At 38.9% G+C, this 27,145-nt stretch overlaps 1 protein-coding gene across 1 annotated transcript in view; it reads left to right on the top strand.

Annotated features, from left to right (window-relative positions):
• The window catches only part of LOC138783007 (uncharacterized), a 182,556-nt gene that overhangs the window by 83,528 nt on the left and 71,883 nt on the right, over positions 1–27,145 (top strand). The window contains exons 7-9 of the mRNA XM_069957123.1: positions 2,607–2,768; positions 5,477–5,574; positions 13,053–13,185. Of these exons, the coding sequence (XP_069813224.1) occupies positions 2,607–2,768; positions 5,477–5,574; positions 13,053–13,185 (393 nt within the window). The remainder of the gene's footprint in view (positions 1–2,606; positions 2,769–5,476; positions 5,575–13,052; positions 13,186–27,145) is intronic.

Below are 27,145 nucleotides of genomic sequence, written 5' to 3'. Positions count from 1 at the left end.
ATCAAGTTCAATTTGGCTGAAATAAGTACTCCGTACGGGACCACATGGAAATCCACGGCCGTGAGTTGGAACATTTCCGTCCTCAAACAATGGTCTTGTTCATTTTTCACGGCGCCGCATACGATCCGGCCGTAAGCTCATACGTAGTGTGCATTGTGCGGGCGTATACTTTCAAGCAAACACATCAACCTCAAAACTACATGCGTATATTCGCGGTTCGCACTACGGCCGGACTCATACGCAGTGTGAACATAGCCTTAGGCAGAAAAAGGATAGAAGCCATGTCTAGCAATATGTAAAGGAGCCAACAGCCTTACCTAACTGACTGATCCCAAGGGAACCAGTCAGCTGGATTTACTATGTTCCTATGTTTTCTATGTCACACTGTCTCTAGAAGTCCAGAACTGTCCATAAATATAGGCAGCTCATTCAGATTATGTGTTATATGAGGCATTCTTACAGTTTTATAAATTACTTCTAGTTAAAATTTGCAATCCTTCAGGTATTTATCAGCTGCTGTATGTCCTGCAGGAAGTGGTGTATTGTTTGCAGTGCTCTCTGCTGCCACCTCTGTAGTGACAGGAACTGTCCAAAGCAGGAAAGGTTTTCAGTGGTACTGCTCTGGACAGTTCCTGTCACAGACAGAGGGTACTGTACATCAGAGAGCACAGTGTCAGACTGGAAAGAATACACCACTTCCTGCAGGACATACAGCAGCTGCTAAGTACTGGAAGACTAAAGATTTTTAATTTAAAAAGTAATTAAGATGTAATTTCTAAACCTGTAGGAATGCATTACATAACACATAATCTGAATCAGATTTCATTATCCCAGAAAGATCATTTTGACTGTAGAAATGTACATGGTTGTGTCAATATTCTCTTTTCAGTACATTTTTTAAAATTTATTCTGTACAAGGATTTTATTTTCATGTTTGGCTATTTGTGACAGAGGTCAAATCAGTCAGAACCCCACTGATCAGGCTTTGGGGCTACATCCTAGTGAAACACTCATGTCTGTGATGTATGTAGATTGGCTCCAGTAACTTACATGCTCTTTGCTTTTGCTACTTAAATTGAACAAAGCAGTAGTGATATCTATCAGCAAAGGGCTGATTTGTAGGCATTTTACGAGAATGTTTTTTTTCCTCTCACATTTTATGACCTATGGTATGCCCATTTCATTCTAACTCTTGTCTGGCAGCTCCGTTGTGCACAGTGTGCAGCATTTATTGGTGAATGTCCTATAGAACATCATCACATTATTTTATCTCTGCTATAGTGAATAGTGCTATGACGTGATATAAAACAACAAGAAATGTGATCCTTGAAGCTTCAACATTGAAAAATAGATATTCTCATTCTAATTCATGAAGACTAAATGTAAAACATATATGATGCAGAGGCAGCCTGATCCCTAAACCTCTCATTCATAGCAATGAGTAAATGTTCTCTCTGCATTTACATCAAGTATTAGTATATATGAATAATCTATAAGCATGTGCTCATGTGAACTGCAGTGGTGACATGAAAAACTGATGTATTTGTATGTTTTACAACAGATTACAATCTCCATTGACCTCAGTGTAGAAAAATATTGGGGACAGCTTACATTTCTTAAAGTGTCCCTGTCGTTATAACTTTCAAAATCTAAATCAACAGGAGATGTGATATAAAGTTTGTAATGTGCACTAATTATTATTATTATTTTTTTTTTGTTATCATGCTTTAAAACAAAGCTGTACTTACTTGTATCCAGGTCCAGTCTCATGAAGGCAGCTTTTTAGTCTTGTGCTGGTCAAAAAAAATGCAGGAATTCAATGGGTCCATCAATCACATGGCTGCCATCTCTGTGAGATGATTGGGACTTCCTGTGTTATTTTCTTTTTTTTTAACCAGCACAAGACTAAAATATGCCAGTCTTGATAAACTCCTACCATAGTACACAAGTAGACAGATTAACCTAAAGAAAAAAATAGATAAAAAAATAGCTAGGTAGATACCAAGAAAACGACACATAAATAAATAAATAGATTCCACTCAGTAAAAATGATAGGATCATAAATATAGTAGAGCATATATTTTTGACAAAAAAGTAAAGTAATCCAGTTTCTTACTGGCCTCACTTACATTGCTTTGTTTCAGAAATATAACTCCCATAGTCATGTAGAAGAGGTGGTGATATCATAGTGTCATCAAATCAACTTTATAAAACAAAAGACATATAAGAGATCTTTTCATATGTAAGTCAGGGGCCAAATAAAGCCCTTTGGGCATCTTTAATATTCCCTTACATTCACTGGACTGTCCAGGATGTCTATTGTTTGATATTTGAATTATCACAGTTGAATGTATAAGCATGTCCTCAGGACTGATTGAGCTGACTTCGTACAGAATACTACTTCTATAACAATATTTTCACTGATCTGGTAAATCTGGTAACAAAAGCCTTAGACACAGCTGGAAATGGCTCATGGCCATTGCATATAAACACATTGCCCTTTTAAATCCCTGCATAAAATCAAATATAAAGCCATAAAAAATATTCTAGAAATACAGCATCTGATGTAAAGCACACAAACCAAAATATTTTTTTGTGTTTTTCAGCAACTTGCAAACATACTGCATCTCCTACAATTGGGTTTTCCTACACAGAAGGGTCACTGGCAGAAGTAAGGCTTTCCCTCCTAGATCACTCAGATTGCGGAAAAGCAAATATTGCTATAGAAGATGCCAATAATAATGAATTCATGGCTTTTCCTGAGCAAGGTATTGTGGTTTCTCCATTTCATGGCATGATGTATGGAGCTTAGAGACTAGGACAGCAAAAAATAAAATGAAATATGTAACTAGAAGACATTTTATCAATGTAACTAATGATTTATGAGAAGTCTATAACAAATTGGAAAGCAACCCACTGCAGTAGCCAAGAATATGCCCTGCCCTAGATGTAATATAGTCATAAAACAAATGGAGTTGCTATAGTTATGATACGTTATGGTGATTTTTATGTGTCGCTTAATCGAACTTTTAATAGGTTTGTACTAAAATTCCTTTATTTTGCTTAAATTCAGTGGAAATAGATGTGGCCACTTACATACCCAGTATAATCATTGTGCAAAGGTATTGACCACTACTCATTTTTTCAATAGAATTCTTATATATTTCAGTAAGGCAAATAGCTTACAAGCATACCGTCATGGTATGCTTGGCTCCTCCAAACCTTTCTCAAATGTGGAATACAATACTAGAGTTTCTAAGGATTGGCTAAAAGAAAAAGACCAGCAGGGGCACACCTTAGAGCGATAACGTACAGATGATAGAGGAGGGGAAGGGGTACGTTCAGTTAGACCTATGGATGTTGCACTCAGAGCACATCTGTCAGTGTATACAAGACACTCAAGAGACCAAACTCTGTATTCCACGCAATTCAATAGCCAGATTAGACCAAACAGTAGACAATGGAGGATTTGGGGCTTTAGATCAGTGGTATTTTCAGCGCTATGGTGCTGTCTCCTGCACTTCAGAAAGGTGTCCTAGCACCCCAAAATGTGTTGTTATGTGAGACATTAAATAAAGAAGCTTTCTTGCATACAGTACATCTGATGCTTGTGACACCACAGTGCTGAAAATACTCTGACTTGGATACTTGGGCAAACCACTGATCTATGGCACCAAATTCTCCATACTAAAGTTTAAGCCATTTTTAATAGTTTAAAAAAAATATGTTGCAGGTACATGTTGATGACATTACATTACCATAGTACTACTGTAGCGGACAAACTCTGTGTTCCACCCCATTCAATAGCCAGATGAGACCAGACAGTAGACAATGAAGGATTCAGTGATGTAGATCGGTGATTTGCCCAAAGGTCCAAGTTAGAGTATTTTCAGTGCTATAGTGCGGTTTCCTGCACTTTAGAAAGGTGTCCTAGCACTGCAAAACTTGTTGTTATCAGAGACATTGAATAATATTCCCACACTGCATGTAAGTGAAAAACACAAAATAGGAACACAGCCTTTCCAGTACCCTATTAAGAGGTTGCAGAAACTCTTTATATCACACCAGAACATTGTGCGCATTCCAGACACATACAATATATACATGCCATATTTTGAAGTTTAGAGAAAATGTTGTATTTCTTTCTACTTACTGTCAGAAGTGGCTTAAAACATCTGAGAAATTGTAGTAAGAGCTGACATGGGTGGTACATATTTATTTCTGGAATGCACACAATATTCTAGTGTGAATATGGCTAAAAAAATGTTCACTCTGGCAAAAAAGCCCCAAACAAGCTTCAACAATGTCCTAAAAAACATGTGGTTTTCAGCTCCTATCCACTGCAATGAAGTTGTTAGTGGTAATCTGCAAAAACAAAGCAATGGGAGCTTGAAAAAAAAAACTGAAACCAGAGCAGCAGCATCCAAAAACACCTCAACTTAAAAACACATTGATTTACACGCTGTTTTGGAGGCTGTTTTTCTAGGTGGTTTACACTAACCATGTGAGCATTCCCTAAGAGTTCTTACACCCTTAGGCCACATTCACACAACATATTTTTTCAATAAATAACGGACGTTGTTGCACTTTGCAACACCGGCTGCTATTTATTGAAAATGTCTAATGACATTGTGTTCAATGGAATCCCGTGCGGCCACACTCAAAACTGAAATGTCAATTATGTGTGGCTGCTATACATTAAATAGTGGTGGTACGAAGTTGACTGTGCAGACAATGTAAAGTACGGCTCCAGAGGCATTTTACATGGTCTGAAATGGTTAATTGGAACGCAGGCACACCCGAACGTTCCCGCATTCCAATTAAAAAGAAATGAAGTACTGGCTGGGAGAACTTCACAGACAGCGGCCGCTGTCTTACAGCGTGTGAACCCGGCCTAATACTGGGAAAGCGGTTCCCATAAAAGGATATTACACATGTAATATCAGTTTTATATATATATTTTGAAATGCCCATTTTCTAAACATAAGTCAACTTAAATGTAAAAAGAACCTTCTCCTACCAAAAACAAATCAAAATAACTAGAAAAAGGTCTTTTGACTTTAAAGGCTCCATACTTTGGAGAGCATGGGTCTAAACCAAGAGCATGAAAATACTATTTTCTGTCTGTTACATGAGCCATTTTGGATGTAGCGCATATCCTAATTATATACATGTTATATAGTTAATGTGACACCGTCAAGATATGCCAGCTACATCTAAACTACTGTATTGCATTCCCAATTTGAGAATGCCTCGGAGGAGCCGAAACATGTCATGAAAAAAGTGTGTGTCATTTCAGTTAAAATATTAAATATAAAGACCTTATTTACTGGCAGAAATCCACATATTGTTTTGATTGCATTGTATAAGCTCTTTGGCAGATTAATGCAAATCTCTTTTATACCATTTTGTTATGTAATCTCTTTGCCATATCACTAAGGTAATGCACTAAACCCATTCTCATCTTCCTTATCAGGTCACTGTCTTCCCCCTGCAGCTGCATTTCTAAATGTACCTAATACACTCGACACGTATTTGAATAAGGGAGAAGATAATCTACAGAAAGACTACAATGTGAGTTGTACATGATGAATGAGAAAATCTGAAATGTCTGATGAATTATTGTTGATTTATAATAGAATTCCATTATGGATCTACACCTATATAATAATATCAAAACTTTGAGTATACAGGCCCTACAAACGTATATCTAAATGTTCATTAAGACAGCCCGCTGCTTCCATCATTTGTCAGCCGCACATCCCCTATTACATGGGGAGAAGAAGTCAGAATGAAGTGATCAGCCAATGAACAAGCATTTGCTTGTTTGTTGTCTGATTACTGGCCATATTACAAAATCTTCCTTTTTGGGAATAATTGCTCTCTGTATTAAGGCCCACCACCACTCTTGTCCATGAAAGGTGTCAAGTGTTGCAGTTTGACCTCAAATAAAACCTCATAGACTTCTTTTTATTTTACAACCACAATCATTTTTATATTTTCCTTTTTTATATGTACCATAACACAAAGGCCAGATATAACTACAAAAAGAAAGGATCAAATGGTATGGTAGATTATGCTATTACACCCATCCCCATGCTATAAAACTGTGTGTCGTCAACAGGTACTATAGAACCGTATCACAGGCTTGTATCACTGGAGCTTCCCAAGGCAGAAATGTGTATAGGGTGGCTGTCTGCACTACTGCTGCTCTGCAAGGAGCTCAGGAGGAAAGGAAGGTTCAAAGCAAAGATTAGGTAGTCTCCATGTATGAATAGTCATCATATATGGACTTTTCATATATAGGGATTATGTACATATGGACAATTACATCACCAAAGATTGCCCAAGGTTTCATTCTGGGAGCTGGCTATCTATCCACGGTATGTCTATATATTGAGATACACTGAAGTCTTCCAACAGAGATGTACATCAGGAGTTCTCTCTATGTAATCCTCTGATGGAAGGCCTTAAAGTAGAAGTCTGGCGAAAATGTTTATTAAATTATTGTATTGCCCCCCAAAAGTTATAAAATTACTGATATACACTTATTATGGGAAATGCCTATAAAGTGCTTTTTCCCTGCACTTACTACTGCATCAAGGCTTCACTTCCTGGATAAAATGATGATGTCACGACCCAACTCCCAGAGCTGTGCGGGCTGTGGCTGCTAGAGAGGATGATGGCAGGGGGACACTGAGGGACACAGGGCACTGGAAGGACACTGAGCATCCCCCTGCCATCATCCTCTCCAGCAGATACAGCCCGCACAGCTCTGGGAGTTGGGTCATGACATCACCATTTTATCCAAGAAGTGAAGCCTTGATGCAGTAGTGAGTGTAGAGAAAAAAATCACTTTATGTGCATTTCCTGTAATGGCTATGTTCACACAACGTTTTTTCATTTACGTAATTTAGCAGCCTGGCTTCCTCTTAGTGCAAAGTCCATTGAATTTAATGGTAAAAACGGAGAAAGAATGCTGACAAAAGAAAAACTGTGTGGGATCAACTAATAAAAAACGTCCGCTGTTTGCAAAAGACGTCTAAAAATAATGATTATGTTCATTATTTTGACGTCCGCGGCAAAAACGTCCATTATTCAATACATTGTGTGCATTGGACGTCCGTCTTTCTATTGACTTCAATGTATTGCTATTGGTGTCAGTGAAATCGCAGCAGAAACAGACGTTATTTTAAATAGCGAACTCGGCCACCTTTTCTCTATTTTTTACATTGTGTGAACACAGCCTCAAAATGATATTTCAGAGATAATGAGATCTGATTCCGATTATGTGTTATATGAGGCATTCTTACAGGTTTGTAAATTACTTCTAGTTAAAATTTGCAATCCTTCAGGTATTTATCAGCTGCTGTATGTCCGCCTTTTCTCTATTTTTGACTTTGTGTGAACATAGCCAATAAGTGTATATTGATGATTTGTATAACTTTTGAGGGGCAATACAATACTCTAATAAAAATTTTTCACCGTACTTCTCCTTTAAGTTAGCGACCCATGACGTATCTAATACGTCATGGCGCCGCGGGGGGTGTTCAGAGCGGGGTCCCGCCGAGCCCCCCGCTCTGAACCGCGCTGATCCCGGCTGACACGTGCAGCCGGGCAGTGCCTCTGTTAGCCGGCGCGGGTCCCGTTGCCGCGCCGGCTAATTAAGCACTTCAATGCAGCTGTCAAACCTGACAGCTGCATTGAAGGGCTTCAGACATCACATCCCTGGTGTCTAGTGGGTCGGATCTCCCCCCCGCGATGCGATCGCGGGGGGGAGATCCGTTCTTCTGCCCGTGCCGGGCCTCAGCGTCGGAATGACGCTGATCCCGGCTCGGCAGTAGATTGCTATGGCCTGCAGCAGGCCATAGTAATCTATGACCGATCTCATGGATCTTTGCTGTGTATATACACAGCATTGATCTCTATGAGAGATCATTGCTGTGTATATACAAGCCCCCCAGGGGGGCTTCTAGTCCATGTAAAAAAAAAAGTAAAAAAGTGTTTTTATTAATAAAAAATCCCCTCCCCTAATAAAAGTCCAAATCACCCCCCTTTTCCCATTTTATAAATATAAATTAATAAATAAATAAATAAATAAACATATTTAGTATCGCCGCGCGCGTAATCGCCCGAACTATTAATTAATCACATTCCCGATCTCGCACGGTAAACGGCGTAAGCGCAAAAAAATCCCAAAGTGCAAAATTGCGCATTTTTGGTCGCATCAAATCCAGAAAAAATGTAATAAAAAGCGATCAAAAAGTCGTATATGCGCAATCAAGGTACCGGTAGAAAGAACGCATCATGGCGCAAAAACTGACACCTCACACAGCCCCATAGACCAAAGGATAAAAGCGCTATAAGCCTGGGAATGGAGCGATTTTAAGTGACATATATTTGTTAACAATGGTTTGAATTTTTTACAGGCCATCAAATGCAATATAAGTTATACATGTTATATATCATAGTAATCGTAACGACTTGAGGAACATGCATAACAAGTCAGTTTTACCATAGGGCAAACGGCGTAAATGCAAAACTCCCCGAAATCAAAACAAATTCGTTTTTTTTTTCAATTTGACAGCGCAAATGATTTTTTTCCGGTTTCACAACATATTTTATGGAAAAATTATGCCTGTAATTGCAAAGTACAATTGGTTTCGCAAAAAATAAGCGCTCATATACGTCTCTAGGTGAAAAAATGCAAGCGCTATGGACTTTTAAACTTAAAATGGAAAAAGCAAAAGCGCAAAAACGAAAATTGGCTTGGACCTTAAGGGGTTAATGCAATGTGCACCCGATCTTATAGTTCGGCTTATAAAATGCTGACATTATACTTTTAGAAATTGAAAGTAAACTTCACAAAAAGTTGTAGTGTAAAAGGCAAAATAATGTAAAAATGTATTATTGGGTATGTGTTAAACACATATAATAGGTTACAATCCATATAATATTAGTAAAAGTACTATTATTTCCTGGCATATATATGAACAAACAACATTCTATTCCTATTGCCCTTTTAATAAAGGCTGGACTGTCACAGATTGCTTTAAATATAAAATTCTCCCGTTAAGCTGCGCTTGTCACAACGGCCAGTGAATAATTATTAACAAGTCCCAATGGAGGTCTCACTGCAGGGATGGGGGATGAATAAGTAAGGTTAGCAGATGGCTCCAGGTCAGCAGGGACAGATGAGTGAATTTTCATTAAGTGCCAGTTTATTGGATTATGTGATGTAATTATCTATAAAGGTGCTTTCCTATCAGCTACGCTGCTTATTGGCATGTTCATCATTTTCATGATATGTGCTTAGGGGGTATGAGGAAGACTTTGTAATCTTTAAGAATGACAATATAATAGCATAGCTACAGTTTTTGTAACATTTTATAACCTAATGAATATGAAGTAGATGACATTAATCTATGTATATTTAGACATTTATAAGATTGATGCAGAATAAAATCCCTTTATTAGTTCTATAGGAAAAACAGTACCCCCCCCCCACACACACACACACCATCACCACCGCCCAACCCCACCTAAGCCTCTTCAACCTCAAGCTATGTCCATGTCATAGAAAGGTCAAGAACTGGGCCACCATAGAATGAGGTCTGTAACAAACAGCTAGTCTTATTGCATTGCCACCCCCATTCCTTTTTTTTTTTACAATGTGACATCTCAGTCAGCCCATCTTTCCTACTGTGAGTAAAAGCATGTGTTCTTCTGTGTGGTATACACACAGTGGGTGTAGACAAACAGAAGCTAAAAAGTATACACACCCCTTGCTTTTCCAGTGCTTGTTTCCCATTGTCAAGGATGACAACTACCTCATTTCCTATAGAAAAGACACAGCAATAAATACTTTACTGGGTTAGTGAATGTACGTTGCTATTATTTGTAACAGACCTATATGTTCATTCTGTATCATGGGGTAACTTCTGGAGACCATATATGCTGTATTCCTCACTTGCATTGTCTCTAGTCTCCCTGTAGGTAGGAGATAAGCAAAGTAGACAAATGTTTTTGACTGCAGACTTAAAATGATCCTCAAATTTTTTAAGGTAGCCCCAAAAATGCGAAGCAGTAAAATGTATCCTGTGTGCATAGCTTAAAGTTTAAGATGCCTAGCAACTTGGGGAACAAAGCATTTCCTGTTAACAGAAAGCCATTATGTTTGTACTGTTGTCTGTTATAGTTTTGTAAGTTTGGAGCCAAAGATAATGTTTCCATGCATCCTATTTATTTATATAATTAAAGGGAACAAATCAGCGCAATTGTGCTGATATGGTTCCCAGCTGCACAAAATAGATCTACTGCGCAGCTCCCCGAGGCCACCAGCCGGTGGTATTTTTACATTGGGGGAAAAAGGATTTTTATTTTAGTGCACAAGACCGGGAGAAGGTCGGCAACTAGTCATCTAGGCGGAGAGTAGCCCTTGACTAGTCACCACTATCTGCCTGTCAGCGTGCTTTGTGGGGATGATTGACAGGCAGAGAGGCCACTAACAGGTCTATCTGCCTGTCAATCATCCCCGCAGAGCACACAGGTGGCTACCAGATGGCTAGTTGCCTCCCCTCTCCCGGCCTCAGGCTCCGGAATGAAATTACTTTTTCCCCTTTGTAAAGCTACCACTGCAGCAATGGCTGGTATGCTCCGCGAGCTGCACAGTAGCTCTATGCTATGATTCTGGGAACCATATTAGCACAGGGACAGCTAAGTGTAACTGCCTTATTATATAACCCCTGCCTGCCCTGGAATTTTTACTTTGTCAAATTTCTCCTTTAACCACTTAAGGACCAATGACGTACTGATACGTCATGGGAGCCTGTCACTTAAGGACCCATGAAATACCGGTACGCCATTGTGTCCAGCAGTACTATGAACTGAGCTCAGGAACCAGGTCCTCACTGTTAATGGCGGGCCTATGATCGCAGATTACACTGATCAATGCTATGCTATAGCATAGCAATGATCAATGTATTAAATGTAATGTAAAAATGTTAAAGCCCCCTAAGGGTACATAAAAAGTGTAAAATAAAAAAATGTAAAAGTTTTTAAAAACATGCCATAGCCCCTCCCCCAATAAAAAATGAAATCACCCAACTTTTCCATTTTATCAATACAACACATAAAAAATTAAACATGTTATCTACCGTAGCGTGGGTAATTGTCCGATCTATTAAAATAAACCAATATTGTTCCTGCACAGTGAACGGCTTAAACAAAAAAAGTGGTAAAAAAAAAAGCCATCACATAATATAAAAGTTATACATGTTATATATCGTTGTAATCATAATGAACATACATAACAAGTCAGTTTTACCATAGGGCGAACGGCGTAAATGCAAAACTCCCCGAAATCAAAACAAATTTGTTTGTTTTTTTCAATTTGACAGCACAAATGATTTTTTTCCGGTTTCGCAGCATATTTTATGGAAAAATAATGCCTGCCATTGCAAAGTACAATTGGTTTAGCAAAAAATAAGCACTCAAATAAGTCTCTAGGTGAAAAAATGCAAGTGCTATGGACTTTTAAACATAAAATGGAAAAAGCAAAAGTGCAAAAACGAAAATTGGCTTTGACCTTAAGGGGTTAATATTTTGGGGGTTCTGTCTTACATGTTATGGTAGATTGAAAAACGCCATTACAAAGTATACCCGTTCCTGAATAAAATAAGCCATTACATGGCCCTGTAGATGGAAAATAAAAGAGTTATAGCTCTTAGAAGGCAAGGAAGAAAAAACGAAAAACTGAAAATTGGTGCTGTCCTTAAAGGGGAAGTCCGGGAAAAAATATTTTAAGAAATGTTATTGCCCAACAAAAGTTATGAAAATTACTAATAGACACTTATTATGGAAAATGCACCCATAGTGCATTTTCCCTGCACTTACTAAAGCATAGCTTGTTCAGGTCTCTGTAAAGGTGGTGACATCTTGTCACATAAACTGCCAACTCTTGCTTCTCCAGTCTGTCCCATCGTTGCAGCAGAAGTCATCAGTTTATGTAACGTGACCTTACCAACTTTACAGAGACCTGAACACAACATGCTGTAGAAAGTGCAGGGAAAATGCACTATAGGTGTATTTCCCATAATAAGTGTCTATTTTCATAACTTTTGTTGGGCAATAAAATATCTTAAAATTATTTTGCCTGGACCCTTTAAGGTCATTTTGGGCTCTGTTCTTAAGGGGTTAAGGGGGAAATTTATTCAGATAAGTATCTCCCACATATGTCCTTAATAAAATCTATTCCAGATAAGGGGTAGTATAGATTTTAGCTACATACCTCCCTTCGCACCCCCCTGCATGCCCACCTTTCAACCATCAAGTAGTCCCGGCAAGAAGTTTCAAAATATTGCACAAGCTTTAATTTAGGGACCTTCGGTCTGTTGGTCTGTTCGGCTTATGAGCAAGCAAATGCTCACTTTAAACCTGTCAAAACATAATCTATTGGCCACACATCTCTCAGTGTAATAGGATGTGCGGCCAATATGCTAATTCGTCAGTTTCCATAAAACTCTTGTAAAATTGTGTGGGATAGCAGCATGCATGCTTGACTGTCACTCCATACAAACTCCTCCTAGGCATAGGTGACAAATGTTGATTTAGGAATACCCATTTGAGTCTTTGGTGTCTAAAAACAGAACTCAGGGATCTCTTTTTTTATATATAAAGACTGTTCATGATAAGGTAGGGTTTCATGATTTTTCTAAAATGTCAGACATCAACTTGGACCGGCAGATCCCATTGACTCATGATGGGACCTGTGGGATTGTGTTGTTTAAGCTGGAAATGAATGACCATAGTGTCTTAAATGGGTTATCCAGCGCTACAAAATCATGGCCACGTTCTTCCAGAGACAGCCCCGCTCTTGTCTCCAGCTTGGGCAGGGTTTTGCTGCTCAGTTCCATTGAAGTGAATGGAGCTTAATTGCAAACCTCACCTTAACTGGAGACAAGAGTCATGTTGTCTCTGAAAGAAGGTGGCCATGTTTTTGTAGCACTGGATAACCCCTTTAAAGGTGTTCTCTTCTTTGACTCCTTTTGTAGCTCACAAGTGCTGACAACATGGAGTTTCGAACCCAAGAAGAGCTGTTTCAGGAAGTGGAATCTTGCGTGAAGATTTCTAATGAAAAGGACTGCCAGAGTTCCTTGGATATGATTGAGGCACATTATAAGAAAGGTATTTACTATAACATTACTATACAAAGATTACATATTGTGGAGAATGTAGTTTTCTAGCACTGCCCATACTAACAGTTGCAATTGTATACACACCTACATTTCCTACAACAGCCTGCATCTTCTCACTCCCTCTTAACACTTTGGCTGAGTCTGTGTGTTCCGTACCTGCATAGCCACACAGCTGAGGTAGTATTTTCACAGCAAAATAATATGCCTATATTTTTTAAATAAAATAAAAATGTAATATTTTGCTGGTAAGTGATAGTCGGAATGGGGAGCATGGCTTACGTGGAGCCCCCCAGTAATACAAATTTTAATCTGCGCCGGTGTGATTCCAATGGTCCCATCTATTTCTGAAATCGCCGTAATGGCCTTGCTCTGCGTGAAATCTTGTGGAGCTTCAATGAGATGTGAGCTGCAATGCCTGGCTTGGGACAGTCAGGAGTCAGGAGGCAGCGCAGCAACCAAGAGAGGAGATATCGGTGCACTGTGGTGCTTGGTCCACCTCCATTTCACCAAACTATTCATTTGCATAAAAAGAAAAAGTAGAAGGTCTTAAAAACTGGGTGGTGGTTAGAGAAATGGATTGCACTTTAATAATCTGTGTGGCCCCACAGATCATGTTGTGTGGAAATATTTATTTATTAAATGTGGTTGTACATTTGCTTTAAGGTAGCATACACATTAGACTTTGGTCGGTCGAACCAGCCAGATTTCAGAGTCAGAATACTGTATTATGTGTATGGAGATGTCCTGACTCTCATTGTCAAGGTGAAAGAAAGACATGGCATGTTAAGTTTACATTCCCCAGCCTTTTGTTCACAAGGGAGATAAGCCAATGTTAAAGGGGTCTGGCAGTGACCTACTCCTCTCTCTTTACTGATAAGGCATGCAAATATGAGAATTTACTACAGCTACTAAAACTGTATCTACAACTTTGGACTGCTGTATCTTAGCATCCATATTATGGCCATAAAACTTGGACACCACCCAGTTATACTGCACGAGCTGACATCACAGTAATTCGATTCAATAGAGCCATAGGATTGTTACAGTGGTGATATGAGCCCTAGGATACAGCTGTATTATGACCATCTGAAATTAGCCTTCAATTGAAATATTGCATTATCTCTGTTGACTTTTCAGTTTTTTGTTTGTTTGTTTTATTACTATTAAATTATCCTGCAAAATCTTATTTACATCAGTGTGAGACTGGTATTCCTTTAGTATACCAGGGGCCACAACTCAACAACATATATACAAATAGCTGTACTACTATGCTATTAAAATCAACCGAGAAAGAATCTGTAGGCAGTAAAACTGGCTTCTGCACTGAAGAGTTGCCCCATAAAGAATACTGGATTTACAGTTCACCTTACATTACAGTGTGCAGACACCTGTGGTTTAATGCCTATTTAACTGTTCATTTTATAGTTTAATATTTAATTTAAATTTAACACAGTTTAAAAAAAAGTTACATATTAATTATTTTAGTTGTGTTTATGCCTAAATTATTCTGAATTCCTTCTAAATTTCCTTAGGAAATTAGATAAGAGAAAGCCATAATTAAACATGAAGCTTGTTTATTGAATAGTACTTGGTTACCTAGCATTGATAAGATTAAATGTGCTGTGTTTCATCAGCCTTGCAGAAAAGATGAAAGAAATACCTCTGTTTATATGACATGAGAGTTTCCTCTTTAATGTTTTATGGGTCTTGCCACTCAGGCACAGATAAGAGACCTGCCTTCATAATTTAGCATTCACTATTATCCAGATACTTTATGGTCAGCTTTCTATTTTGTATTTTTATTTTTATTATCTGTACATAGATGCCATATATGTACTTTAAAAAAATATCTCTTTGCAGTTTGTTCTCTTATTAAGGAAAAATAAAACCCAATTTCTTAAGAGTAATTCTGATACTAAACTTGCTAAGATATACATGTTCTTCATATTAACCTACATAGCACCCATGCTTCAGTTGTAGCAGTTACAGTTCTACAGGTTGCCATACACCTTCAATAACTGTCAGCTGAATGAGCCTTCGGCACAGTTGTCTCCCTTGTCCTCCCCATGCACATGATCATTGGCATAGTTGAATATTCCTGTGTTCTCAATGGGTAGTAGAGGGGTATGCCAAACCCAGACTGCTCCCCATGGACTTAGGGGCCCAATACACCTTATTATGATGGCCAAATCAGCTGCGAGAGGTTGGTTGTCCAGTAGAAGTATAAAGAGCATGGGGACTTTTAGAGGTGACAGTTTCCCACAACTTGAACCTGCAATATGTGCATGGATTTTTTGGATGTCATGCAATTGTCAGGTTGTTAAATAGAACCTGCCAGCAGATTCATGCTGCTTTAACCACAGACAGCTTTAAATAGTAGCAAACTCCTTGATCAAAATGAACTCCATTATACGCTAAAATACAGCAATGTTTTAGAAATAAATGTAGGAATAAAAAGTGCTGGGTTCAGAATGGAGCATCCATGGGGTGGGTACAATGAAGCTTCTCCTGCCCAGCTTTACTTGATTGATAGGTATACATAGGGAGTATACATATATATTTGTTTTATGTATTTAAGTTATTTTTTATAGAATTGTTCTGAGCATAAAAAATAGCAAAACAAATTACATGCACACAAAAAATTGAGGGGAGTTGGGGGGGGGGGGGTAAACTTTTATTAAAGTTTTTTTTTGTATTTGCACTCAGAGAATTTACTTATTATGAACTGGACTACATAGAATAAAGAAAATTTGTAAGGCTATGTTCATACAAAGTCAAAAAAGGGAAAAGGCATCTGCTTTTTCTATTCAAAAATGACCAGGATTCAACTGACTGCAATGCAATGCATTGAAGTCAATGGGATGTCCAATGCACACAATGGGGGACATTTATGAATTCCGTCGTTTTTGACGGTGGGCTTACAGATGTCCCTGCAGTTCCGGAGCTCAGATGATTTATGTAGAGGCGCATTGCCTCTACATAAATCCCGATCGCACAGAGCCTGTCCATGCAAATGATCTGAAACCTATGCCAGCTCAGAGCTAGTGTAGGTTTCAGTATAATTTTTCTCCTGGAAAAATGATAAATGCGTTGCACGCAGAGGCCAAGCCCCCTCTGCGTGCAGCCGCACTCCCGTAACACCCCCTCTCCCCCCCACTGGGGAAGGTGGCGCAGATCAGCCCAATGTGAATAAAATATTCGCAAAAAGACCTTTTGCAAATATTTTTCCGGCGATTGGGCCGATCGTCGCCGAAAAAAGGCATTTTCACCTTTTAATACATGTCCCCCAATGTATATAATGACGGAAGTTATCTGTGCGGACGTCAAAATAATGATCATATTAGTTATTCGGATGTCTTTTGCAAACAGCGTACATTATTTTTTAGTTGCTCACACACAGTTTTTCTTTTTTCACCATCCTTTCTCCATTTTTACCATTAAATTCAATGGACTTTTTCAATTAAAGACACACCTAAAGGCCATTTAGTCCAACTAAACTAGAATAATGTACTACCAGCTGTTATTACAATGATGGGCAGCCAATCCTCAAAAAACACATTATTGTGGATTCAAAATGGCGGGCGACATTTTAAAAATTATAAATGGACAAGAAAAAGCGTTGTGGGAACACAGCCTAAAAAAAGAAAGGAAATGGGAAAACATCTGAGCTTTATATTGTTTTAGAGATGCTCATAATACACTGAAGATATACCAACAGTAAATTTATTGTAGTGTGATGACTTCTGATATGTTCTACATCATGTAGTCTTGTTTTTGTCCTCCACCGTTGACAATCCATTACATGTACATATACATCTCCTTATTCATTTTCTCCCTGATTCTAGATAATAGACAACATAATAAATTGTAAATGACTTGATGTATGGCTTGCTCCTGGCTTATTAGTCATTGTCATTAACCAGTCATATGGATTTGATGCTTGTTGGGTGTTTTCCTTTGTAGTCATGTAAAAATATGGTTAATTATCTCTATTGGGAAAAGCAGCAGAAACAAATGATCATCTATATACATGAGACATGATATTTCAATTTATCTCATTGGGAGTCCAAATCCTGTGTGCCTTTCTGTGCTAGACTTTATGTAGTCTTTCTGTCTCTTGAGATATTTTCTTGTTTACAAGTAAAAATCTCTGAAGAATAAATCATTTTCTTTTCCTGAACCTGTTTATGAGGAATACTACTGAAAGCAATAAAGCCTTTTCATTTTTTTTGTAAATATATTTAGTGAAAATGATTTGACTATATTTGCCCTAGAACTTAAGAGTCTTCGGTTTTGTTCATACCGTGTTAATGAATTAATATTTTTTTCCAGCAAAATATGCATTGAATTGGATATGTAAATGTCCCTTCAAATAATATATAATTTAAAAAGATTTTTTGCAGCATTTGTTAAAATGCAGCAGGCTTAGGAATCTTTTTTTTTTTTACCATTGACTTTGGATATGTTTGTGGATACTGTGGATAGGGAATAGTACTCCAGATAGGAATACCCCTTTAATAGATGACAAAGTGGTTTTAGAGTGGTTTTATCCAGGAGAATTGGCAGGCAAGGAAAAAATAATGCCTTTTGTGGTATCCATTTTGGCTGGAGCACTGTCTCTATAATTATGTACAGAACCTGAAATATAAAAATCTGCAATCAGATTATAGAAACTGAGGAGAGAATAAGAACATTTTTCACTATCTACCATCTGGCCTTATTTAGTACTAAATATAGGTGACACATTCCCTAAATGAAATAAAAAAATGAGAAACTGCAAAAATTTTATAGTTTTGCAGAGTTTAGAAAATTGGACCATTCCACCCTTAATAGATGAAATTGAATTCTGTAGTGATTGGGGGGGACTATGCTTTAAATACATAAGTGGACACCACCTAAACAAAGACCCGTGGCACCCACTGAAAGAAACAATTCCCCTCGACCTCCTAAAATATGATATGACCATCACCTTAAAGCAATTTGTAGCCACACCATCGGGCACCATTCAAATCCTCCAGATTTTGACCCAAAAAATCAAACAAATAGAGACTCAGTTGGTAAAACTATTGTGAGCTTTGCGCGGAAAAACTCCAATATTGCCACTAGAAAAGAATGTGTTAATAAAACTGTACAACAAAACATCAATGACAAAACCCCAGGAATATGAACAGTTAGCATTTTGGACTGCCAGATGTCAATATTGAAAATTTTACCATTCATACTACTCCTGTGGAACCGACCCCCACCATAGACACTAGTCTGGTACTACCTGATACTACCTTTAAAAAGACCATTAAGGTTGAAACGTCGCTATGTGTGCCATGCTGGAATAAAGTGTTTCTTTTTTCTTTACTTCCACCTTTACATGAGAGATGCTGTTATCATGCTTTTGAACTTGGATTATATTGTTTCAATAGGATACTGGGACTGGTAACTATTGCATCCATCTATCTTATTATTATTATACATGGACAGTTGACCAGAGGGTCTTTGTGGAAAGTGCTGTAGTTTTCTCCCTTTTTTGTAAAACCCCAGGAATCTGAACAGTCAGCAGTTTGGACTGCCAGATACAATTCATACTACTCTTATGGAGCTGACCCCCACCATAGACACTAGTCTAGTACTATCTGGAATACCAAGATCCCCCTTGGAAGATATTGACCACAGATCAAATACCAATAATACCACGTTAGATTATTCATCAGAAGACCCTGATGAAGCTTCTTAATTAGAATGCTGCCCAGTCTATTCTGGGATGGCAATAATGCTGTCTACTCTGATAAAGAGCTTAAACCTGTCTGCATTGAAGAGCACACAACATTAAACACAAAAACATTAAAAAGTAAAAGTTCAGAGGTAACAGAAGATGAAAAGATTCAAAGGAAAAGATACAACTTGTAAAAGTTCTTTTGTAATTTGTTTATTAGAATGTGATTGCTGGTATCAATATATTGGTCGCAGCGTTTAAGTAATCCAGATGAAATGCCATAGAGAGAACAGCAGCAACACAGTCTGTCACAACACTTCTCTCTGATGCATGACAGCTGTGATGATTTGCTATCCCTAAGACTGGAACAGATACCACCTGACCATCCTGACAGATATAGCGCAGAAAGTCATACCCTTCTTATAACTGAGCAGTTTGGCCTGCTAATTAAAAAGAACCTATAACCGGAAAATGACTTTACAGTAAGGGCTCGTTCACACAGAGCAAAAGCAGCTGAATTTCTGCGCTGAATCAGCGCTGTAATTTCAGCTGTTAAAATAGGTGCAGAGCTAATTTCCATTGTGTTGAATGGAAATTCTGCTCTGCAGTTCACACGGTGGAATTTCCACACTGAACTAATCCGCTTTCCGCCAGAAGAATGAACATGTTCATTCTTCCGCTAGCGGAAGCCTATACAAACAAATGGGGCTCTGATTTTCTGTTTCAGAGCGGAATACGCGCGTATTCAGCGTGGAATACAAGCTTAATACAAGCGGAAATTACGCATCAGCGCGGAAATGGGGAAAAAAGGGGGGGAGGAGGATTCTAGTATATATTCTGGTATAGTCTAGTTTACTCGCCAAATACTCGCTGAATTTCAGCGCTGAATGCATGCGGATTTAGCGCGGATTCCTCGAGTATTCCGCGCTGAATTTGTCAAGAGCTGATTACGAGCTGAACACTTTCCTAGCGGAATACGCAGGGATTCTGCTTACATTCTGCTTATATTTTGCTCGGAATTCAGCGTCAGTTGATTTCAGGCGGAAATATTTCCTCGCGTAATCCGCCCCTTTTGCTCTGTGTGAACCTAGCCTAATGCAATGGACTTAAGTGCTATTGCACAACTGTAAGAGAACCTATAACCTATAACAGATAACCTATAGCCCTAACCCCTGCCTCGCTGGGACGGGCTGCAAGCTATAAATTCTGCATACTCACGGATAGTCACTGTGCTGATTCCAGGGAAAGAATGGTATTATTTTATATAATAATTATTATAAACTGTCAAGTGTTCTTGAGTTACAAGAGCAATCTCTGTAATAATGTCCTCTGTAATAATGGGATCTGAACGCTTATCGAATATTTACTGAATATTCGCAGGATATTCGTTCGAATATCGAATATTCGAATATCTCACTATTCAATAGAATATCTATTCGATCGAACAGTATTCGCTGGCATCTTCAGGGTCCCCACTATAATGACAGAACCAAGATTAGTTCCATCATTACATTAGGGCAGAGGAAGCTGCTTTTGAGAGGTCAGTAAAGGAGAAGAGAGAGGGCAGCAGTGATCAGGCTGAAGATGCAGGCACAGGGGAGAGAAAGCAACTCCCCTGTGCCTGCATCTTCAACACACAGCCTGGCCTGGGGAAGTAGGGGGTTAATAGCCCTAACCCCTGCCTCACTGGGCCGGGCTACATGTAAAGCTATACATGCTGCGTACTCACGGATCGTCGCTGTGCTGATTACTAAATCAATAATTAAGAAAAAAAAAACATGTAGGGTTGCCCACACTTCCATAACCAGTCAGGTTAAAAAAAAAAAAACAGCACCAAGTATTAAACAAAGATCTTCTATTGCATTAAAATGACCTACATAATGTTGTGTAGTTCTCTCCTGTGCCACCAAAACAGTTTTAGTCCATAGATGCATTTACTTCACAAGATTTCAGAAGGTGTCAAGTGGTATCTGTCAAGTTGAAAAGTCGAGCCTACATGGAATGGACTTGTTTTTTCAGAACAAGATTGGTATCTGGAAAATTTGAAGGGCCAAGTATTCACCTTTATGTCTTTGTCATGTTCATCAAACTTTACCCGATCATTTTATTGGTAGGGGCAGTATCCTGCTTTAAGAGGCCATTGCCATGTAGGGTGTACATAGTCTGCAACAATGTTTAGGTAGGTGGTATGGATTAATGTAACATTAACACGGTGTGGGTTAACACTAGAGAATCCGCGCGGATAAGTTACGGCAGATTCCGTTGCCGCTTGCGGCGGTGCACATCTTTGCCCGTGCCATAGACACCATTCTATGGCTGGGAGGATTCCATCTTCTGCCAAAACAACTGACATGTCAATTCTTTTGGCGGACAGTGGAATCTTCTTGACCATAAAATGGTGTCTATGGCACGGGCAGAGATGTGTGCCGCCGCGAGCGGGTATGAGCGACGAATCTGCTCGAACATATCCGCGAGGATTCCGTAGTGTGAACCCACCATAAGGCCTTATTTACAGGTTCAGTGATTTTTCATATAGATCTGCATATAGGTCCACTATTTTTACACAGTGGTCCGTGTAAAATGGCCCATAAATGCGTCCATAGTGTATCCGAATCTGCATCCAATAAAATTGTACTGTTCTAGTTGAAATGGTAATTTTATTTTTTTTACTAGCTTGCCTACATCATGTAGTGTCCACGAAGTCCATGAAGTCCACGAAGTATCCATGAAGTCCACAAAAAACACGCATCCCATAGACTTCTACTGGCTACTCTGTACTGCAATCATGATCCACACTAAGATATGTCCTTGCAGATCTGTGAAAAAGTGGAATGTGTAAATAGCACCATAGAAATCAATGGGCACTAAATTTGTGGGACATGTGAATAAGGCCTAAGCCAGTACTCAACATTTCCCAGCAGAATGTTGTGCAGGGCATCACATTGCTTCTGCTGTCTTTCCCCCGCAATGCACATGTACCCTGCTTGCTGTAAATGCACATGTCTGCCTGCTTGCTGTAAAAAAAAACAAAAGACGAGAACATGATTCATTAGACCAGGTCACCTTTCTTCATTGTTCCATCATCTAGTTCTGATGCCTATGTGCCCATTATAGTTGCTTTTAGTGAAGGTAGCACTCTTCATCCCATTCATATAGCCATCAGACTTTGTCCCTCGATGTATCTCAAATTCTTACACTTGCCCAATTTTCCTGTTTCCAATAGATCAACTTCAAAAACTGACTTTTTACTAGCTGTCTAATATATTTTACTAAAAAGGTTCGGAAGGTGCTATTGATATAACATTTTTTTTTTGTTCTCCTCACCTGTCAGAGGTTTCAGAGTTACGGCTTTTGGCCAGCCTTTGTCCCTGTACACCTCAATTTCTAAGTCACCCCACTGTTGTGGCCATTTTTTTTTTATATAAAGGAGGTATACCAAGTTATTATTAACTATATTAGTCAGTTTATTATTTACCCTCCTATTTTTAGCCTTCCTTTGCACAAGCTTCCTTTCTGTGTTTTAAAGCACGTGTAATACATTTTAGATCTTTCAAGCATTTTTATGCATTATCGATGGCCTTTTTTTACTTTTATTTTTTATTTTATGTTTTAATTTTTATTGGCTTAAAACGGCTATGAAAAAACCCTCAGAATAAACACTGCTTGCTTGGATTGTGTTGCATACTGATAAAAACACAAATACTAGAAAAGTGCCAAAATCCAAATGCTTTGTTTGTAGACACTATCATGTATCACTAAGGACAATCATCAGGGCAAACATTTTTTGGTTAAATAAAAATAAGAATGCTGAGAACAGAGCTGCTTCTTACTAAGGTTAGTGCTGGTAACAGGCCTTCTCACCAGCTGATCACTTCTTTTATTCTACCCACCAGCAGATGGCCCTGTGCTGTAGTCTTCACCAGCTAGGTTAGGGACTGTAATTCAGTTTTCACAGTATGTTCTTGGTAGGGAACAGCAGCTCTGTAAAGAATAAATCAAATCCCAAACTTTATTAAATTGTCTTATGTCTATTTTATTAATTATTGTAATACTGACATATTCCACAGCACTGTATAGAGATGATCACATGAGTCCCTGCTTACACTGGGGCTTACAGTCTATCCTCGCTATGTGGAATATAGGTAGAAAATATAGGTAGAAAATATAGGTAGAAAATACAGGATGGAATTTTCTATTCGTTATACACCGCAGTTTTGTTCTCTTGAGCAGCAAAGTTGGGTGCATAACTTGTATATGCCATTTTCTACACTACACTATTTGGATGATACTTTTCAACATGTCCATATTCGGCAACTTAGCTCCCTAAAATTGAGCGGTGTAAAGTGAAACTTGCTCAGTTGCCCCAGTTGAATGAAAGGTGGAATCTGATTGGTTTCTAGGGGCAACTGATCCAGTTTCACTTTACACCATGTTTGATAAATCTCCCCCTACGTTTTCTTGATGAATTTACTAAGTAAAAAGGCTAATTTCTAACACAAGTTTTGGCACAAGCTACACGAAAAAGCAAATTACTTAGCATTTTGCATCTGGACAGGGATTTGCTAACCAACTTGCACAAAGATAGTAAATAATCACAAAACAATCAACCTTGCCCAAGCATGTTTGACACTTAGCAAACAATAGTAAATTTAACCTTCAAGCTCTATGAATGTGTTGGCCTGGTTGGATGTAAACCTATGACTCTAGCACTGCCAGGCAAGAGTACTAACTATTGGGTCATCATATTTACATCAGGTTCACATTCATAAATGCACAGTATGGGCCACTTCACACAGAGCAAGAGCAGTGGAACTTTCAGTCTTACACAGTGTGTCTATGGGAGGGCTCGCTCCTCTGCTCTTCGCAGTCATGTCATTGACATGTCAATTCTTTGAGAGGAGAGCCGTGGCGAGGGGAGGCGTGTGAGCCCTGCCATAGACACACTGTGTGAGACTGAGGCAAGCGGAATTCCGCTGCTTATGCTCTGTGTCAATTGGCCCTATATGTGTAAGCTATCTGTAAGCTAAATCAGCAAACCCAGGTGCCTACAGAAAACATATTGTAGTTGTTTTATTTAGTTTGTTACTTTGATTGATTTTTTTCCATCAATAGATGGGGGGTGGGGGGTGGTTGAGGGTAGTCTTTGGCTGACATGTATATTGGCCATGAATATGCTACTGTGACCTTAAGCATGAGTATTATATGCCAAACTTACATTCTACTTTCTACACTTTCAACACCACAAACTAATGACTTTTTTATATACCTAGGTCATGGTAATATTATACTGTATGTATATGTGTGATTTTATTGTTTCAGTTATATAACTTAAAAAAAAGATAAAAAAAAACCAAAAGCTCAGTTTGTGACAAATTTCCCTGAGCTGCGTTTTTCAGTAGACAACAGATTTGCTACAGTTGTTTAGAGTAAAACATGGCAGCGCTTTATTCTGGATTACTCTGTTGGGCATGGAAAAAAACGCTTCTCAGGCTGAAGGGTTGACTGGATAGTACAAGTAAATGATGGGTAGTAGAGATGAGCGAACCTCGAGCATGCTCGAGTCGATCCGGACCCGAACTTTCGGCATTTGATTAGCGGTGGCTGCTGAAGTTGGATAAAGCCCTAAGGCTATGTGGAAAACATGGATATAGTCATTGGCTGTATCCATGTTTTCCAGACAACCTTAGAGCTTTATCCAAGTTCAGCAGCCCCAGCTAATCAAATGCCGATTGTTCGGGTTTGGACCGACTCGAACCCGAACCTGGTTCGCTCATCTCTAATGGGTTTGACACACTGTAAAATTATATTTTCAGAGAGGTATGGATTGAATATCCACATTATGTAGGAGTAGACTTCCTGATAATTATGTTTAATCAACTTTCTGGACCAGTTAAGAAAAATGTCTTTTTTATGGTGCGTTCACACCTACAGGATCTGCAGCTGATTTTCTGCAGCAGATTTCATTTAAATAACTGAACACAGCATCAAATCTGCTGCAGATCTGCTGCAGATCCTGTAGGTGTGAACGCACCCCAAGGGTATATTCACACGGGCGGGCTCGCAGCGAGATTCTCGCTGCGAGCCCGGCAGGTCCTGGCAGTTCCCATACACTATATACTTGCTGCGGTCTAAACGACCGCAGCGAGTATGTAATTATACCGCCCTTAACCCCTTCTGCTCCCGCCCCGCTCCCCAGCTGTAAGCATACTTTACCTGTCCTTGCTGCACGGGTCCGGCGTCCTGCTCTCCTGTCCGGCCAATTAGTGTGTTGCCCAGCCGTAGCCACTGATTGGCCGGACGGGAGAGCAGGACGCCGGACCCGTGCAGCAAGGACAGGTAAAGTATGCTTACAGCGGGGTAGCCGGCCGGGAGCAGAAGGGGTTAAGGGCGGTATAATTACATACTCGCTGCGGTCGTTTAGACCGCAGCAAGTATGTAGTGTATGGGAACTGCCAGGACCTGCCGGGCTCGCAGCGAGAATCTCGCTGCGAGCCCGCCCGTGTGAATATACCCTTACTGAAATACTAAGTTGTTGAACCTCATTTATTGAACATGTCCATCAACAATATTATTTATATATATATTGAAGTTGTAAATAGTAGTAACGCCCTTGTAACAGAATGGCAAATACAAGTAATTCTAAAGCAAATCTGAACTCACATTTGGGCTAATTCATCTCTGAGAACAAAATGCTCTAATCCCAGTTGACCTGCAATTTGCCTAAGATTTGTAGACGCAATAGAGAGATTAAATTTAATACAAAGATGTTAGCAGTGGGGTGGAGATTAGAAATGGGAAAGAATGGCCATGTTTTCTCTAGACCACACTGATAGCGGATCTTCCTTCTGTAATTGTTACAATGTTTTGTGCTTCCTTTTTATTCCTCTGTAAAATCCTTGGAAACATTTGATTGGTACTTGTCATGCTTGATAAAGACAAAGGTACCAGGCAAGAAGGCAATGGTATCTAAAGCTCCAGAAGGAAAAGGGGAGGGGGACTTTTTCTCTTTGTGATTTGTCTAATCAGTTTATTTCAATGGGAAGTTGTTTGAAGGCCATAATCGCTTGGGCACTGTTTGTTTAACTACTAAAAAGGATACTGAAAGTAGTGACAACGCTCTGCAGTAGTAAGATACATACATCAGATTATTTGCTAAAAGGACACAGTTTGGAGTTTTGAAGTTATATATTTTTTTTATAAAGTGTACATAAGAATACATAGAAAAACATTTAGATTGATCATATATGCTATATTTTTTCTTGTTTAGCTTTAGTATTTTTTCTTTTACAAAATGCATATACGTGATCGCTGAGGCCATTAAAAGAATTTGCTTCTTGGAATTATGGTAAATCAGATTGTACCTATCTTTATCAATCAACTTGTGGGAAAAATCGACCTATCTTTTACTCCTACTTTGAATAATCCTAAGCGGGACTCTTTTATACCTAATATTATTTTTGTTGTTTTCTATGTTCTTGTATCAACGACTTGTGGGTCCTTGTCTGCTACTGGTGTTGTATTTTATGTATATTTTTATTGCATGAGTAAACACTTGATTATGATCAATTTTCCATAAGTTCCTTTTCTCTGACCTTTGACAGACTGCTAGTTTTATGTTGTTTTTTTGTTTCATTGTTTGACACATCAGGTATTGTGTCTGTGTGTGTTACACCTTGGTTTTTATTTTTTATTTTTTACACATCGATAAATCGTGTCCTCCTTTCTTCAAGGCACCTTTAAATATGACAGTTACTTTAGGCTGTTTGCACCATTGGGTTATCCTCATCAGTACCATAGGCAAATTACATTGATTTTATACACAGAAAAACAGATAAATTTGGTCAGCTCTCCTAGAACACCCTTCACACTAGGCAGGAGCACGTTGCTATGGCTAAAATTGCAAACACAAAAAAAAAACAAAAGTGCAACAGCTCACCGCAATGGCAAGATACAGACCCACTACAGTACATTTACAGAAAATAGTTAAAGGACAACTCCGGCGAAATTTTTTTTTGGCTTATTTAACACACATTACAAAGTTATATAACTTTGTAATGTGGTTAAATACCCGGTCTGGCCCCCTTCCCCCACTTTCCGACCCCCGACCCCCCACCCCGGAAGTTAAAGAATGTATACATTACCTATTACGGTCGTCACGGTCCTCTTCTCTGGTGTCGGGTGACGTCAGAGCTGGGGGGCGGTCCGGGTCTTCTTCCTCTTCGGCGTCTTCATTGAGAGTGAA

Source organism: Dendropsophus ebraccatus, chromosome 1 (genome assembly GCF_027789765.1).
Source record: "Dendropsophus ebraccatus isolate aDenEbr1 chromosome 1, aDenEbr1.pat, whole genome shotgun sequence".
NCBI lineage: Eukaryota > Metazoa > Chordata > Amphibia > Anura > Hylidae > Dendropsophus > Dendropsophus ebraccatus.
Note: the sequence above shows the minus strand (reverse complement) of the source record. Positions and strands in the feature narration are given on the sequence as shown.